At 36.1% G+C, this 17589-nt stretch overlaps 1 protein-coding gene across 1 annotated transcript in view; it reads left to right on the top strand.

Moving 5' to 3' along the window:
- The first annotated feature begins 3178 nt into the window (after window positions 1-3178).
- LEPR (leptin receptor) overlaps window positions 3179-17589 on the top strand; it is a 68182-nt gene continuing 53771 nt past the window's right edge. Inside the window, exons 1-3 of the mRNA XM_061186478.1 lie at window positions 3179-3218; window positions 7693-8022; window positions 9947-10070. Of these exons, the coding sequence (XP_061042461.1) occupies window positions 3179-3218; window positions 7693-8022; window positions 9947-10070 (494 nt within the window). The remainder of the gene's footprint in view (window positions 3219-7692; window positions 8023-9946; window positions 10071-17589) is intronic.

Here is a 17589-nt window from a genome sequence, read left to right as displayed (position 1 = left end):
ATTCATGGAGCTATAATTATAGACGGATGTGCACTTCATTTACCTACATTAGGAATTCTTAATCTGGGAGCTTTGGATAAATTTCAGAGAGTTTATTAACCCCTTGAAATTATAGCCTTAATTTTAGGTATATGTGCCTCCTCCTGCCCGTTGGTACATTGCTCTCACCAAATTCTCAACAAGGTCAATGATCCAAAAATAGTTAGGAATCACCATTCTGAAATTCTCTCTGATATTACGACAGTTTCTCAAAGAGCTGTATCTGGATGATATTAGAATGCCTCTTTTAAAGATTGCTTTTATTCAATTTTGTCTTGGTGTGATACCACCAGCCTATTTCGAAGGATATTTCAAGAAAGAGTCTTATCTTGACACTCATTTATTCATTTCTTCACTCATTCATTCAGTTACTATATATGGAGCACCTTCTGTATGAGAGGCAGGCTTCTATGTGGGAAGGATATCATGAAAAGGACACAGTCAAAAAATCCCTTGGTCTAGAGGAGTTTACATTCTAGCAGGAAGAGTTAGAAAATAAGCAAGAAAAATAATGAACCATATTCATGTTAGATAGTGTTAAGTAATAAGGAGAAAAAAAGTAAACAGAACAGCAGATATGACATGACGGGGTGGGGAAGGTGTTGGAATTTTAGGTAGGCTGTTCAGGGAAGGCTCCTCTGAGAAGGTGACTCGAGCAAAGGGGAGAGCAGCAGTTGATGAGGTCAGAGGGGCACTAGAGATCCAGGACCTTGTAGTGTTGCACAGGACTGGGACTTTTACTCTGAGTGAAAAGGTGAGCACTGCAGTGTTTTGGAAAAGAGACATGGGCTGACCCATATGTTAACAAGACCATTCTGGCTGCTGCATTGGAAACAGACTGAATTGGGGAGCAAGGGCTGCAGCCAGGAGACCAGTTAGGAGGCCCTTCTGATTGTCCAGGGGAGAGATGATCGTGGCTTGGAGCAGGGTGTTGGCAGTGGAGGGAGTGAGAAATGACTGAATTTTTAAATTCCCGTGAAACTCAGTGCTGTTAGGATACCTATGAGGATGTTACTTGTTATCTTATGAAGTTACTCAGGCAAAATTTCTTTCTGTTCTTAGTGTTAGATTATTTTTCTAGATTATTCGTACTTTCCCCCTAAACTGTTGGTTTCACTTTAAGTTCTCTGAATTTAAAAAAAAGCTTAAAACAAATTAAAAGCTCATCTGTAGGAAGTGAATTTCAATTAATGGCGTTTTGTATATTATACTCATTTTGGTCATCTTACCATTAACTTTCCCTTTGCTTGATTTTTTTCCTCACAGTTTTAAGATATGTCATTTTTCCCCTATTATTTACGTTTTTATAAACCTCCTCTTATATTCCTTTCTGGTACAATTTAGGGTGGATATAAATATTTCTTTCTTTGTGTCTATGTAAATATCACCTTTCACAGTCTCTTCAGTGTTACGGCTATGCCCTCTTTACACTTGTGATTGTTACTCTGTTATAGGAGAGTGAAACCTGATTGCAAGAATTCAAACCTAAGAGTAGTTTGTGTTTTGCCTGGAACATTAAATAAAAGAATGGTTGTCTTATGTAAGGAAGAACAATATGATGTATTGTTGATCCACTTGACTCAGTAGATCAGTTGAGTTAACAGTGAGTCAAATCCGTTGTTGGACTGAATTACTTAGTCACTAGTCAGTTCAGTCGAAACACTTAGTCTAGTGATATGTTGCATTTATGACACATCCTGATTATGAAATTGACCTTGGGTTGGTTTTATGAGACAATGTTGTATCAGAAACAAGTAGCATAAAAAAACTGGGAGGACTTTGCACACATTTAATACCATTAGATAATTAAGATTGCACACTGAACCGATTTCTAGAAACCCTAAAGATACATTCTGATGTCAAGTGTGTAAAGAACCAAAATCCTGGTGAAAAATTCAGTCTGACAAACAAATTTACGAGACTACAAAATGGTCACACTCGTCCATCTTTTTCCTAAGAGTCATGTAAGTTGTGAACTAAACAAACACGTTTTTCTATTTGCTCATCACATGCTACCAGTTCTCAAATATGACTTATGAGACATGTTTCTCACTCAATACTTTATAATATTCTTTGTGCTCAAGCTGTGATCACTGTTTTAAACCAAAGTCTCCCCAGAATCGTAGGCAGCTCTGAAAGGGATTGTAGAGATCGTCCTTCAGTCTGATTTGTAGATGAGGAACCTGAGGTCTAGAGTGGTGACGTCCCAAGTCCTATAGCTGATTAGTCAAAGAGCCTTGATTGGCACCCAACATTCCCGATGCTTAATTCAGGGCATTTTACCTCAGATTAATTTTCATATAGTGAACTGAATTCCAAATATGAGATAATGAAAAAGACTCGGACATCAAAAGCCTTTAGTGTTCCTTTACAAATCTAAGCCCAATATGTTAACATAGTAGTACAAATAATCTTATTCATAATATATTCAAATTGAGTAGAACTCATGGGAAAGTTTGTCTCTGAAGTCATCCCTATCATCTGCATATATGAAGCCATCAGACTTTCCTTCAATTACTGATAACTCGCCAATGTGAATGAATATTACCTCATTTGCAAATGAACGGGGGTTTCCAAAAGCATATGGGAAAATTTCCTCGTCTTTATTGGAAATAAATGTGCAGTGCATTACCTATGCTATAATCATTTGGCTTTGTAGTATCATAGTAAAGATAAAGGCTTTAGGAAATACGAGAAATTTAAGAACTGAGCACACACACAAAATGAAGTGTGTGATACTTACAATGTTAGATCAGCTGTACATATTTAATTAACATTGTGAGCACTTTTGTTTAGTTAAAAATTCAATCTCATCAGTGATACCTGTCCTGGTTTGTCATGTCATAAAGGAACATTGCCATTTTTTTGATTAAGCCATGTATGAATGTATTGCTTATATTTTAACTATGTAAAATAGCATGTGCATAGGAATGAATCTATAACTTACAGTTTTACGTTAATGTTAAACACTGATACTGATCCAGAGTATTATAGAGGATTACAATTTAAAGAATTCTTAATTATAATCCTTTTCCTTTTATATTTTTCCACAGACGGCTTGTGTATATGTCAGTTTTTTTATGTGCGTGTGTATTTGTTTTAGATTTACTGTTTTTCAGGCGCACTTCTCTGAAGTAAGATGAGTTGTCAAAAATTCTGTGTGGCTTTGTTACATTGGGGTAAGTTATTTGCTTTTTAAATATCCATATATGAGGTAGAGATTTTGCCCTTAGAGATGCTGTTTCCTTTAATGGCTAATCAAATTTCCCGTTTCCAGTTAGGAATTCTCTTGCTTATGATTAAAAATGCAAACCAAACAAACGTATAAATGTGAAAATGAAAACTCTTCCCAACCTCCTGGAAACAATGTGATGTGTATCCTCCCAGAAACATAACACACACACACACACACACACACACATTCATATCTCTAGTTGCAAAAATAGAACTGGTCTATACATTCTGCATTTTTCTTTTTTCCACTTAACAGCTTTTCAATTTATCATCGCAACTATTCTTGCCAGTGTTTACTGGTTTACTTATTTGTTTAATGGTTGCATGACAATGAACTGTATGAATGTGCCTTAAATTATAAATTTATTTGAACAATTCCCATTGATAGACATTTCTTTTTCCATAACAGATAATGCTACATTGAAATTCGTATACATATATCTTTGTGTTTTTGGAAGAGTATTTCTACAGATTAATTCCTAAAGAGGAATTTCTGTGTTGAGTAGTTAAGCACATGTTTGAATTTGATAGATACTGTGAAATCTTCTCCACAAAGCTCTGTGCCTTTTGCAGTCCCAACATGAGTATATGAGTGGTATTCCATTGCATTCCTGCCAAAGATGCATGTTATCATTCTTTTACCTTTTTGCCCTGTCAAAGCAAAATACAACATCTCACTTTAATTTTATTTATTTGGTTATTTGTGAGATTGAGTACTGTTTAGTGACCATTTCTATTTTTTTACGTGATTTTCTAATTCACATACTTTGACTATTTTGTTGTTGGATTTTATTTGTCTCAATTGATTTTTAGAAATTTCTAAAATGTAGATATTTAGCTCTGTATTAGTCAAAGTTCTCCAGAGAAGCAGAACCAATAGGATTTGTATATATCTAGGATGAGGTTTATGATAAGGAATTGGCTCACATGATTATGGAGGCTGAGAAGTCCCAAGATTTGCAGTTGGCAAGCTGGAGACCCAGGAGAGCTGATGGTGTAAGTTCCTGTCCAAACAGTGGCAGGTTTGGGACCCAGGAAGAGTAAAGTTTCAGTTTGAGTCCAAAGGAAGGAAAAGACTGATGTCCCAGTTCAAGCCTGTCAAACAGGAGGAGTTCCCTCTTACCCAGTCATTTTTGTTCTATTTAGGTCTTCAATTGATTGGATGAGGCCCACCCACATCAGGGAGGGCATCTGCTTTGCTCAGTTTACTGGTTCATCCAGGAACAGCCTCATAGACACACCCAGATTAACGTTGGACCAAATGTCTGAGCACCCTGTGGGCCTAGTGAAGTTGACACATAACATTAACCATCACAAGCCCTAAGAATTTATTACGCTTTGCAAATTTTTTCTCCTTGCCCATCATTTATTTTCTAACTTGGTTTTCTTTTACAGTTCAGAATATTTATACATACACATTAACACCCTTATACATACTTGGAAACAAGATATCATGACATTTAAATATTTTAATTTTATTTAGCAAATGTAGCATTATTAAATTATGAATATATATATCAGATGATAGTCAAAACTTTAATTGTCTGTATCCAGGAGCAGTTTACTTGGTGATAATATTTAAAATAAATGGCTACCATACGGAATAACAGATTTGTTCTAAAATGGAAAGGAAATGTCGTTTTAAATGGTATTCCCCATTATGACTCTGGTAAACAATGACAAGATAATGTTATAAGGGGATATTATCAAGGGATGGTGTATACCTTGGGAATTCCCACCTTGACTATCACCAGAAGAATGCTTTCAAAAATTAAATGTATACTAGTCTTCCTCCTACCTATTCCTATCTCTCGAATATCCTCGAGAGAAAGCTTAATAGACATTTTTTTAGAATCTTGTGTTTTAAATTTCTGTGAAACATAGCAGGCTTCTGTTGGAAAGTAGTCACACAATGCCAGTGACTTTTGAGTATATAGTTGACCCTCGAAGAGCATGGGTTTTTGCAGGTCCACTTATACTCAGATTTTTTTCAGTAGTAAATACTGCAGTACTGCACGATCCAAGGTTAGTTGAATCTGCAGATGCAGAAGAACTGTGTATACAGAGGAACCGTGTATAGGGAGGGCCAACTATAAGTTATATGCAAATTTTCCACTGCTCAGAGGGTCAGTGCCCTTAACCTCCGCATTGTACTATTCTCAGTTGTTTCTTACAGCATTCTAGAGATATTTTGATTTTTTTTTAACTCAAATCATCTATTTAGACTGTGTTCCAAGTTTTTGAAATTAAAGTCAAGCTATCTTTAACAAAACCTATTTTCTCTAGCAACCATTACCTGTGTGTCAGCTAGTTCTGGGCATCTTTTTGGCTACTCCAATCTTTTTTTTTTTTAATTTTTATTTTATATTGGAGTATAGTTGATTAACAATGATGTGTTAGTTTCAGGTGTACAGCAAAGAGATTCAGTTATACATATACATGTATCTATTCTTTTTCAAATTCTTTTTCCATTTAGATTATTTCAGAGTATTGAGCAGAGTTCCCTGTGCTGTACAGTAGGTCCTTGTTGGTTATCTGTTTTAAATATAGCAGTGTGTACATGTCAATCCCAAACTTCCAATCTTTAAAAGTGCTCTTGGAGCTTTCCTTGTTATATATACTGTTCTTTGTCATTTTAGCCATGTATATATTTACTGAAAATATCCAGGATAATTCCACTGTTACAGATTTCAGAAAAACTAGACCACAGAGGGCTATCAAAGAGTGGTAACATTCTCTCTTACATTCTCTATCTAATTTTTATTAGGCTCCATGCTAATGTTTCACATTGGCTTTCCAAAAGGTTTGTGGTTTGGTCAAGTTTTGTGATTTGGAAGAGGTCTGGGGCCTTGATATATAACATATGATAGGATGATAACAGATGTCATATGATAACATGATAACATATGCCTTCAGATGAATATATTTCCCTCTTTGGAGGGAAAGAAATATCATTTGCAAAGGAAGCATGTAAACAAAATAGAATCATCTTTTAATTAAACTGATTCAGTAGTTACTATGTCTAAGACATTCATTATTACATTTTAAGTTTTAAATACTTCTTTGAGGATTTTAGGCTAATTTCAGTTCAGCCAACCGAATCTTCCATGTGCAGCTAGAAAATATAATGCTTTTAATTAGTACCAATACATATTCATGGTTTTGTAAAATGAAAGAAATACCCAGTTCTCTTTTTAGTGAGTTCTAATTTCAGAAATAAATGTTAGAAGGATTGAAGTCCAAAGGAACATAGTTGCAGTGAGGATTCACTTTTGGTGATGTTATAATACCTAATTGTTATCAGTGTGGGAAAAATAATACTAGTCGTGTTAATCATTTTTACCTTAATTTTTGCATCTGATACATGTTTATATTAATTAACATTAATAGAAAGTTCTAGAAACCAAATTGTTAACAGTCATTACTTGTGTATTTGAATATTTTTACATGTATTACTTTTGTAATTTAGAACAATACTTTTGTTAATTTTTTTAAAAATTTCTATTTTCTTACATTTTTACGTTTACCATAATCCTTCAAAAGTCTCATTCTATACAAATCCATGAAAAATTCTTAGAATTTTCATCCTTCATTACTTTGTATATGAGGAAACACAGCTGTTGGATAGTTAGGGTAACTTATAAAAGAAAGAATTATGGAGAATTCATTATTTTATTATCAAGCAACTACTCATTAAAAAACAAGTATCACTTTTGAGGATTTTTGCAGGGGGTACAGGATTATAAAATTGTTCTTAATTTTATGTGTCTAAAAAGTGATAAATTGTCTTTAATCAGCAGTGGACGTTTCCTGTAAGAAGTCTGTCATTGTGCATCAATTATTGGAGAATGCATTAAGGACATGTCTTATATGATGTCATATATCTGGAGAACCATGGGCAGATTCAGGAAATCATCCAGCTGTCCTGATGTTGAAGACAAACCCTTTCTAAAAGCACTCAGTGAAAGTAGTGTTAACATTTTGGTGTTATTCTCATTAAGAAATATTAAAACAGCACGTTAATGTTTGCTTATATAATTGCACATCCAGATACTTACCATTTATGCTGGAAGTTCATTAGAATAATTTATTTTTTAGAAAAGGAAATTGGAATATTTAGCTAGAATTTCCTATCATTAAGATATAAATATGAGATGTTAGATTAATGAGGAAAATGAAGTGTGAATTTCCAAAAAGGGGTGCTAAAGAGTGAAGTTACCTCTATAAATAAATGCACCCTCTTAAGTGTAACACTTTGTTCAGTGGAAGCACAGAGCTACGCATTAGGCACTGATTGAGCACTTGGAAAGTTAAGTAATCACTATTGAGCACTACATGGCTTAATCTTAGATACTTCCTATTTATGTCTAGTCAAAATGATTAATTGCTTTTCTGTGTGTCTTTTAAATGTCCTAACAGAATTTATTTATGTGATAACTGCATTTAACTTGGCATATCCAATTACTCCCTGGAAATTTAAGTTGTCTTGCATGCCACCAAATACAACATATGACTTCCTCTTGCCTGCTGGAATCTCAAAGAACACTTCAAATTTGAGTGGACATTATGAGGCAGTTGTTGAAACTAAACTTAATTCAAGTGGTACCTACTTATCTAACTTATCATCCAAAACAACTTTCCACTGTTGCTTTTGGAGCGAGGAAGATAAAAACTGCTCTGTACATGCAGACAACATTGAAGGGAAGGCATTTGTTTCAACAGTAAATTCTTTAGTTTTTCAACAAAGAGGTAAGTATTTTAATGTTCCAAGCATTACCTCTTACATAACTGTATTGAACAAAATGGTTCTATTCTCTGAAACCTGTGTGAAATAGATGTATTATGGATGTGATTCTGAGCACACATTATCATTTTATATTAGTAATAAAATTAGGACCAAACTAATAAGTCCCCAATTATTTTCTATCCCCTACAAATAAAATAAAAATGTAATGAGGGAACTTTTTAACCTTAAAATACATTTCTTGTAGTCTTCTAAATTGGCTTTAAAATAGAAAAAGTACAACTTATTTTTGTTAAGTAGATAAAATATCAAATGGCAGATAATACTGTTGAATTAGTTAAAGCAAGCAAGGAATCTCTCCGTAACCAACGAGAGATCAAAAAAACCAAATCAAGGTTTTTTTTTGTTGTTTAAGTATAATGCATACTAAATGTAGCTCATGTTGTTAATAATTCTGCATCTGGAAATCTAAACAACAAAATTATCTCCAAGCCTCTGGAAAAGCTAAATAGAGCAGAGACAATTGACTTAGCACTGTAGAGACCTACAGTATGAAAATAAAGACATACATAATGTAACACTCCTATGTAGGGTTAGTCAGAATTTCTCAACCTCAAAATTATTGACATTGTGGGCCAGATAATTCTTGGTTATGGGGGACTGTTCTGTGCATTGTGGGATGTTCGAAGCATCCCCGCCTTCTGCCCACTTAATGTCTGTTAACACTCACTCCCCAGTTGTGACAATCAAAACATATCTCCAGACTTTGTCAGATGTCCCTTGGAGGGCCAAAGCCCACTGATTAGATGGAAGAAACACTCAATTTGTTGAAATCAGGTTAGGAGTAAGGATAAAGCATAACTGTGCAATAAAATCAGAGTTTTAAAACAAGTTAGAAATAATAACTCCCAGTGTCTCCAACTGACTCTATAAGCATTTAAGTTAATTTTAAATGACACACTTTTTTAATTTGTAAGGGAACTTAACTTAGCCATTCCAATGATTATTAAATATGTTAAGAATGAACTTAAAATGTTAGGGTCCCTGTGATGAGCTGTGAAATGATCAAAAAATGTTAGCACTTTTTTTGATTATCAAGTGAAATGATTTTGATGCAGATTTTAATTTTACGTATATATATAAAGGCTAATAATTCATTATTTTTAAATGAGTTTAAGTTTTTGTAACTAAAATTACTAGGTTAAGTGGTGGTTATTCAGGATTTCCATTTAATATTCTGCCATATGGGCTGTTTACTTCATAGGGCTCAACCTATGCAAAGTCCCTACTAGCTAGGAATCCTTCAAATGGGGAAATATGTTAGTGGTGCTTAAAGATAAGTATTAGTGTTGTCTTAAGTTAGTCATGATTTTCAACTATTGCTATTCTTGCTCTCTAAATTACAAATCACTAATAGTTTATCATTGTCAGGTGAGTTTTTCAGTGTACAGTGAAATATACTCACATAGGTTGTATGTGGGGTCTATAATATTACAATAACAAGAATTTAAGATATGCATCTTAGTTCCAATGTGAATCACCATGCTTTATTGCTAAAGCAGACACTTAAATACTGCCCCAGATTTGCTTGTACCTTGATATTTCATGTTCTCTCGTCTCTTGGAAAGTGAGGATGGACTGAACTAGGTGAGTTTTGGGGTCTTCTGTCCTACTTAAGTGGTTCAGGATTTTAAAAACGTTTGAGAAACAATAATTGAATTTAATTCTCTTACTTTATGAAAAAGGAAATTGAAGGCCAAAGGGACTAAATGGGCAAACACATATGACCAGTTAGAGCCTGTTCTTTTTCTTTCAGAATGGGCAGTGGAAGTTGTATCAGAACACTGGTAAATTTAATTTAGCTCTTCTCTTTCACTGAGTTGTTCAGAATGTTTTTTTCGGGTTTAATTTAGTTTATTTTTAATTCAGGTGCAAACTGGAACATACAGTGCTGGATGAAAGAGGACTTGAAATTATTCATCTGCTATATGGAGTCATTATTTAAGAGTCCTTTCAAGAATTATGACCTTAAGGTCCATCTTTTATATCTTCTGTAAGTACCAAATAAATAAATTTGGACATTTCCATGACACAAGTTTTTTTGAAATGCAAGAGCTTCCATATACAGAAGTAGATTATGAAAGCTCTTCTATCTCTGCATTTCCTTTTATATCAATGTACATTTCTGTATTTTTTATACAACCTTCTTCTCCATTAGGTTTCCTCTTTTCTCCTCATGTTGGTTCAGGTAGCAAGACATTGCAGATATGGATGGGCATATATTCTCAAAGAAGCGTGAACTCAATTCAGTAGTCTTAGATATTTGAGTGGAGAAGGGGAAATAGTTTATATTTCTTTTTCTGGTGGATTTTTCTCTCATATTTGATCTTTTTATTATCTTAAAAATGTAAGTGCTTTTTATTTATTTGTGCTAGGTAGAGAGCCACGATGGTGGTTTCAAACAGCCATACACTTATGATTCTAACAGCTAACATGTCATTCAAGTTTTCTAATAATTCCAGTGATAATACATACCATTTCTATTTGAATTTTAACTCTTTAAAATTCATTCTCATTTGTTCTTTTATTTGATGCTTAAGGAGAATGTCACTCACCTCCCTCAGTTCTGCAGTTATTGAGGTCATATAATTAAGGGGCAGTGTGCTAGAAACTGTCCATATAAAGATGGATAGAGACAGAAAGTAGAATGATGGCTACCAGGGACTAGGGGAGGGGTAATGAAGAGTTCTTGTTTAAATGGGTTCAGAGTTTCAGTTTGGGGAGATGAAAAAAGTTCTGAAGTTGAATGGTAGGGATTGTTACCCAACAATGTGAATGTACTTAATGTCATGAACTGTACACCTAAAATGGTAAATGTTATGTTATGTATATTTTACCACAGTAAAAAAATTTTAAAGAAACAAAGATGTCAAGAAAAATATGTATTCATAGACTTTACTAAATGTGTATTTTACCTCAACTTTTTAAAATAACTGCAATGGTTGATATATGTATTTATTCTCACTGTTTTGCCATATGTTGTTCTATGTATTTTTAGACTATATTGTTGGGTGGATCTATGTTCTTAGTTGTTACATCTTCTTGATGTATTTTCCCATTAACCTTTATACAACATTCTTCTTTGTTTTGTATCTTGCCTTTAGTTTTAAAAATATATTTTGTCTTATATTTTTTTAAAAAAAGAATAGTTATGATCTCTGCTCTTGAGCCACTCACAGGCTAGTGGTTGGGACAGATATGTACAAATATGTATCAAAATAGGGTTTCAGTTTTAGTGGTTACTGATGTGCACTTGGTAGGCACACGAAGGTGTGGGAGCACAAGACTGGTGTGAGAGCCTTATGTGGGGATGTCTAGCGCACTGGTGGCAAGAGGAGTGAAGGTTTCCCAAGGAAGGAGACAGCTAAGTTGAAACTTCAGGAATGAATAAGAGCTAATAACAAAAATGTGTGGGCAGGTAGCATTGAGAAGCATATCAACATCACCTGGAAATATTATAGAAATTTAAATTTGATAACTCCATCCCAGAACTAGAATCAGAAATTTTGGGAGTGAGGCCCATCAATCTGTATTTTATCAAGCCCTTTAGATGAATCTGATGGAACTAAAATTTGAAAATTTCTGGTGTAAAGGCAAATAAGACAAATTTTAGAAGAAAATTTGCATAGCTGCTACCATCCTCATTATGTACTGATTATCAACAGTAGTTAATATTTATAACTTATGTTAGACTGCTGGACTAATTTATTTTTTGGCCTCACTGCGAGGCTTGTGGAATCTTAGTTCCCCACCAAGGGATTGAACCCGGGCCCCCGACAGTGAAAGTGCCGAGTCCTAACCACTGGACATCCAGGGAATTCCCTGGACTAATTCTTAAAGTCACCCCACAGGAGTAGCCCAGATAGGGTGCCCCTGCTGTCACATCTGGACATCGAGTGTCTCTGTGATGATTTCCACCTCTAATGCTGGTCACTAGATGAGTCTAGAAGCCCCTGCTAGCCCCTGCTGCTTTAATGAGTGCAATTCTCATTAGGGCCAGTGTCTTGAATGGGAGTATCTGATTGGTGAGAATGTGCTGTAGCTGCTAGTGTTTCAGCCTAACAGAAGAGTAGATTTTCCAGGCAGATGCTGGGCAGCCAGGTGGATAAATGTCCACAACAGAATGACTGGGCTATAAATCTCTAGAGGCCCAGGAAGCCTAGCTGAAGTAGTAAAGTGGGAAGGTGGAGGAGTAATGGGCAATGCACAGCCAAAGATGAACATGTAAAGGATGGGAAAGAATGAGCTTGTTTCTAGTCAATAGAAAATGACCCAGCAGGGAGAGAAAAATTGAAGATGTGGTAGAAGGGGACCCATTGAAGGTACATGACAGAGAGTGAATGGTTGAATAGGCAAGTTCCAGAAAAAGAGCACAGATGAAGGGTTGGTCTTAAAATGAAGGAGGCTCACCTCAACTTCAGAGTATTGAGAGAATAATGGAAGCACTGTGGTGGATGAGGATATATTTGACGTCTGGGCAGAAAGTTTCCTGCTTTATTAACCAAGACAGATTTTACCTCAGAGAAAAGAATTCCTTTGCAATGTAGTACATTTTTGTGATGACCTGAATACTTTGGGTGATGATTAAAATCTCACTAGGTGCCTATTCCAGAGAATTTCAAATATTATCAGTGGGCTAGGGTAATGTGCTCAGTTTTAAAGCTCTGTGACTATGTGTAAGGATTTATATTTTATAATTTTTATAATGTATAGGCCATAGTTATGTCTGAGGTCTGCATTTTCTGAAAAAGATATTATATATGAATATGTCAGAACATTACAAAATTGCACAGTAAATTAGCTACAGCTGCGAATTTGAACTTCAGTCAGCTAAGTAGTCATTGGTCTGTTCATCTAAATGGTAAGACCCAGAAAAATGAGAAAATTATGATAAACTAAATAGATTTTTCAACTTGCTCATATGATGAATTTAGTAGATTCTTTTGACCTGCTTTTATTTGAACTCAGGTTTCTAAAAATATTAATACAGGAAAACCTAATTGCATGCAATTTGAGAAGCATTTTCTTTTCTTTTTTTTTTTTTCTTGTCACTTTAATTGTTGTCTCCACTGTATGAGTTGGTTAGTTTTACCAATTGTCACATACTATTTCCACCTTGAATTCTATTTTTGTGTGCATCTTTGGGCAATATATCTCCAGAAATTTAAATAAGACTCTTCAGATCAGGAGGAAGAGCTGGCCAATATAACAAATGAAACCTCTGTGGAAGAGGAAATCCATAAGGATGGTTACTATAGAAAAGTTTTTCATCAAAATCACCTCCCCAAGACATTAGAGAATTCATGAGAGAAGTCTTTCAAATGCTTCCATGTGTAAATAAGTATGTATTTAAAAGGAACTAAAACCTAATGTTTATAAGGGATTTAAAGCCCTATAAATATGTCCCTTAAGGGAAAGCATTGTTTAAGCTCAGCTATTAATGTTTGTCAGAGAAACTGAAGGAGAGATACCATACAAATGTGTTATTTTTGAATTTTCTCTTAGACCTAGGAAGGAAATCCTCTTCTTCCTTTGTGAGGTGCCTATGTGTACATCAGACACTGAGCTGAGTGTAGAGAACAGTGTTAAACTACTCAGACTCAACCCTTGTCTTGTTGGAGCTGATAGTAAAGACAAAGAACATAACAAAGTTTGAAAATGCTGTGATGTAATAAATATGGGGACTTTCAGAAACATATGCTAGAAGTATCTGCCTAGATTATAAGGGGGCAGAGAAGAATGAGCCAGAGAGAGTGAAGAGCATTTGCAAAGGAACACAGTCACATATAGACATTTGAGGACTTGAAAAGTTCTGTGGTTGGGAAGCTGGGGAATGATGAGAAATCAAGGTGGATGAATAAGCAAGGGTCGTCCAGGGAGTTTGGACTTTTGCAACTGCTAATACCTAGTTTACTTTGTCTCTTCACTGTCACTCTTGTCAGCATTCTTGGTGATTTCAGCATCAACCTGGATGATCTTCAATTTCTTGAAAGCTTTACTTTTACTCTTCTCTTTTTCACCCAACCTAGCTTACCCATTCTCATGGATCTTGTCATTGCTGATAAGCTTGCTCTTTCTCTAATCTCAGTTTCAAAGATCCCACTTTTTGACCATCTCTCCCCCTACCCGTCATGTCAGGCCTATTCCCTCTGTCACCTCAACCTCAGGAGTAAATCTCCATGCCCCTTGGCTCTGCTCTCTGGGCCTTTGGTTCTGCCCTCTGAGTCGCCTTCCCTTTTTTATGAAAGGTTATACATCTCTGCAGCTGAGTAGTTTTCTCAGCATGCTTCTGGTTGGCACAATTTTGGGAATCCAGTGGCTTTGTTTCATTTTGTACTCCTTCAGTCTAAGCTAGCAGTGTTTCTGCTACTGTAATTCTCTCACAAGATCACACAGCCTCCTGGGAATCTTACTGGGGTTCACTCCATTAGATAAAAGCCCGCAGATCTCTTAGAAATAAGCTCTTCTCTGCCTTCTCTTTGATCTTTGCTTAGAAGCCATTTCAAACATCTTTAGCCATCTGGAGAGGCTGGGAATTTTACAACTCTCAAGTACTAGTTCCTTTGTTCAACAGCCCTTTTGTCAATGAATATCTCTCCTCTTGAAACAGTAAGGAACCAAGAGGCACTTTCAGCACTTGCTTGGAAATCTCCTGAAATAGATCACCAGATCAGTAGGCACATTCTACACTGTCCACAGAACTGCAGATGTGTTACTTAGCTTTTGACCACTATGTAAGAAAGATTCCCTTTCCTCCAGTTTCCAATATCATGTTCCTCACTTCCTTTCGTGTCCTCACTGGCAGTGTCCTCAAACTGTAGATTTCTACTAACAGTCTGTTCAAGGTGTTTTAGGCTTTCTCCATCATGCCTCTCCAAATACTTCCAGCCTCTGTCCATCACCTAGCTCCAAAGCCACACCCACATTTTTAGGTATTTGTTATGGCAGCATCCCACTTCCAGGTACCAATATCTTCCTTGGCTATCTATGCCATATAATAAATTACCCAAAATTTAGTGGCTTAAAACAACAATCATTCATCATTTCACAGTTTCTGTGGGTCAGGAATCTAGGTGCAGCTTAGCTGGGACATCTGCCTTAAGGTCTTTCACAAGGTTGCAATGCAGGTGTCAGGTAGGAGTGCAGTTATTTCAAGGTTCAACTTCAGGAGGATCTGTTTCCAAGCTCACTCCCTAGGCTTCCAAGTTCCTCATGGGCCACTAGACAGAAAGCCTTAGTTCCTCCCAGGCTATGACTGGAGGCCTTCTTCAGTTCTTTGTCCTGTGTATTCTCCATAGAGCACCTTACAACATGGCAGCTGGCTTCCCTTAGAGAGAGCCAAAGAGACTCGCTGATGACCTTGTTTTTGATTTTCACTGGGAAAGCAGGAGGGGGAGGGGGCGGGTTCAAGTTTTTGCTTTTCTCACCAAAATCTACCAGCCTGCTCATGTCTGTGCCTATGCAGTTTCCTTGTTTTCTTTAATTGCTGATGAATTCCCTGGGTTCCAATCTAAAATGAACCCTTTCTTCTGTGTTTTGAGTCCCATCCCCTGTTGTCACTCAAGGACTTTTTTCCGGCAATTATCCCCTCTCTTCTGCATCATCAAGTTTTCCTCTCAGCTGATACACATGCTGCAGTAATAGATTTCCTTGATCACACATTTCCATCAAGTAATCACCCCATTTCACTACTCCCTTTAAAGAAAACCAAGTTTTGAACTATGTGAATACATATCTTCAGAAGTTAATATAAAAAGTCAGCAAAACTGACATCTGGCCATGAGGGAATAATAAGTTCTGGGATTACTCTTCTGTCATAAACAACTAGAAAAGTCGATAAAAGTAGAAAACATCTATTTTCAGATATTGGACAAAGGCAGAACAGAACATGATTCCTGAGAGGAGGAAACAAAGTAAGTTCTATTTTACTCAGGTTTTCCGGGCTGGAGGCAATTTCCAGGACATGGCACAAGGCTGGGGAACTCAAGCAGAGCCCAGCAATATTGCTGAATTGATGAGACAGAGAGAAGAGTTCAGAGAGTAAAAGGGGGCTTGATTCATAGGGCAGGGTACCTGAAGCAGGGAGGTACACAGGAATTAGCACTGGCGTTCCCTTGATTCTTTGGCTGAATACCCATCTGTCTATGATCTTGGGCAAGAAAACTTCTAGGAAGAGAACAATTACCAGGAGCTGTAATCTAAGAAATTCCCAGAGGTCACACAGGGCCAGGAATAATGAAAGTTTCCAACAGGGAGACTTGGAGAGACCTTGTTGAATATCACTGACATTCAGTAGAAACCCCATAATAGCCACACTTTAAAAGTGGGGCCAGATTAGCCCTAGAGTCAAGGCTATTCTATACTCCCCCCAAAAGAGCTTAAAAGAAGCTTAAAAGGTTCACACTTAAGTCACCCAAGTAACTTAACTGATTGCCAGAACAAAATCCAACATTCTTTAAGGCAAAATAACATAATCCAACACTCAAAAATGTAATATTCACAATGTCTGGCATCCAGTAAGAAATGGTACATATATGAAGGAACAGGAAAACATAACCCCAAAAGAAAAAATAGACAATAGAAGCAGACCCAGAAATGGCAGAGATAATAGAATTAGCAGACAGTTAGTTTTAGCATGCTCCACATGCTCAAGGATATAAAGGAAAACATGAACGTAATGAGGAGAGAAATTGACAATATAAAAAAGAACAACTGAAATTTTTAGATAAGAAAGATGCATTATTTGTAAACAAATGTGCTCAATGTTAATTGGGACATTTTAGGCATAGTGTTATTTAATTAAGAAACAGTGTGTGCAGGCCACAGTGCTAGGATCTGTGAGAAGTACACTTTCCATTCTTTCTCTCTTACCTTTTTTCTTTCCTTCCCCCTCCTTTTTTCCTCCTCCCTCGCTCCCTCCCTCCCTCCCTCCCTTCCTTCCTTCCTTTCTTCCTTCCTATCAAGATGGACTCATGGATTATTATTTTATTTTGTGAGCTATATGTAGTTACTATCATTATTTATTTTATTGCTCACACTGTCCCATATTTGGCAGTGGGCGCTTATGTAAACTGGCCTCTGTGTCCTTTTGATGTGTTAGATCTTTTTTTTTTTTTTAAATAAGACTCCTTACTTTCTAGCACTACAAGACGTTTCAGGTTGATTTTATACTTTTCCTGCTCTGACACTGGAATCAGCCATTTTTCCAAGGAGCCCTGATTCCTTTCTGTTGGAGAATGATGTTTACAAAGTGGTATCAGGGGGCTAGATGCTCACTGTTACTTGGGTGGTATTGTTTCTAGGCCCACTCAGCTACAGAGTTAGTTATATGTATGCATACACACAGTACACACATAATGTGTATATATAATACTCACAAGTCTATATTTTTATATCTCTCTGTATACACACATATTAAAAGCATGTGTTCATACTAATGTCTCTTGTTCTAGTTCAAAACCACAGGATCTATCCTCGCCTTTCTTTTCTTTCTTTTTTTTTGTAACTCCTTT

Source organism: Eubalaena glacialis, chromosome 3 (assembly GCF_028564815.1).
Source record: "Eubalaena glacialis isolate mEubGla1 chromosome 3, mEubGla1.1.hap2.+ XY, whole genome shotgun sequence".
NCBI lineage: Eukaryota > Metazoa > Chordata > Mammalia > Artiodactyla > Balaenidae > Eubalaena > Eubalaena glacialis.
Note: the sequence above shows the minus strand (reverse complement) of the source record. Positions and strands in the feature narration are given on the sequence as shown.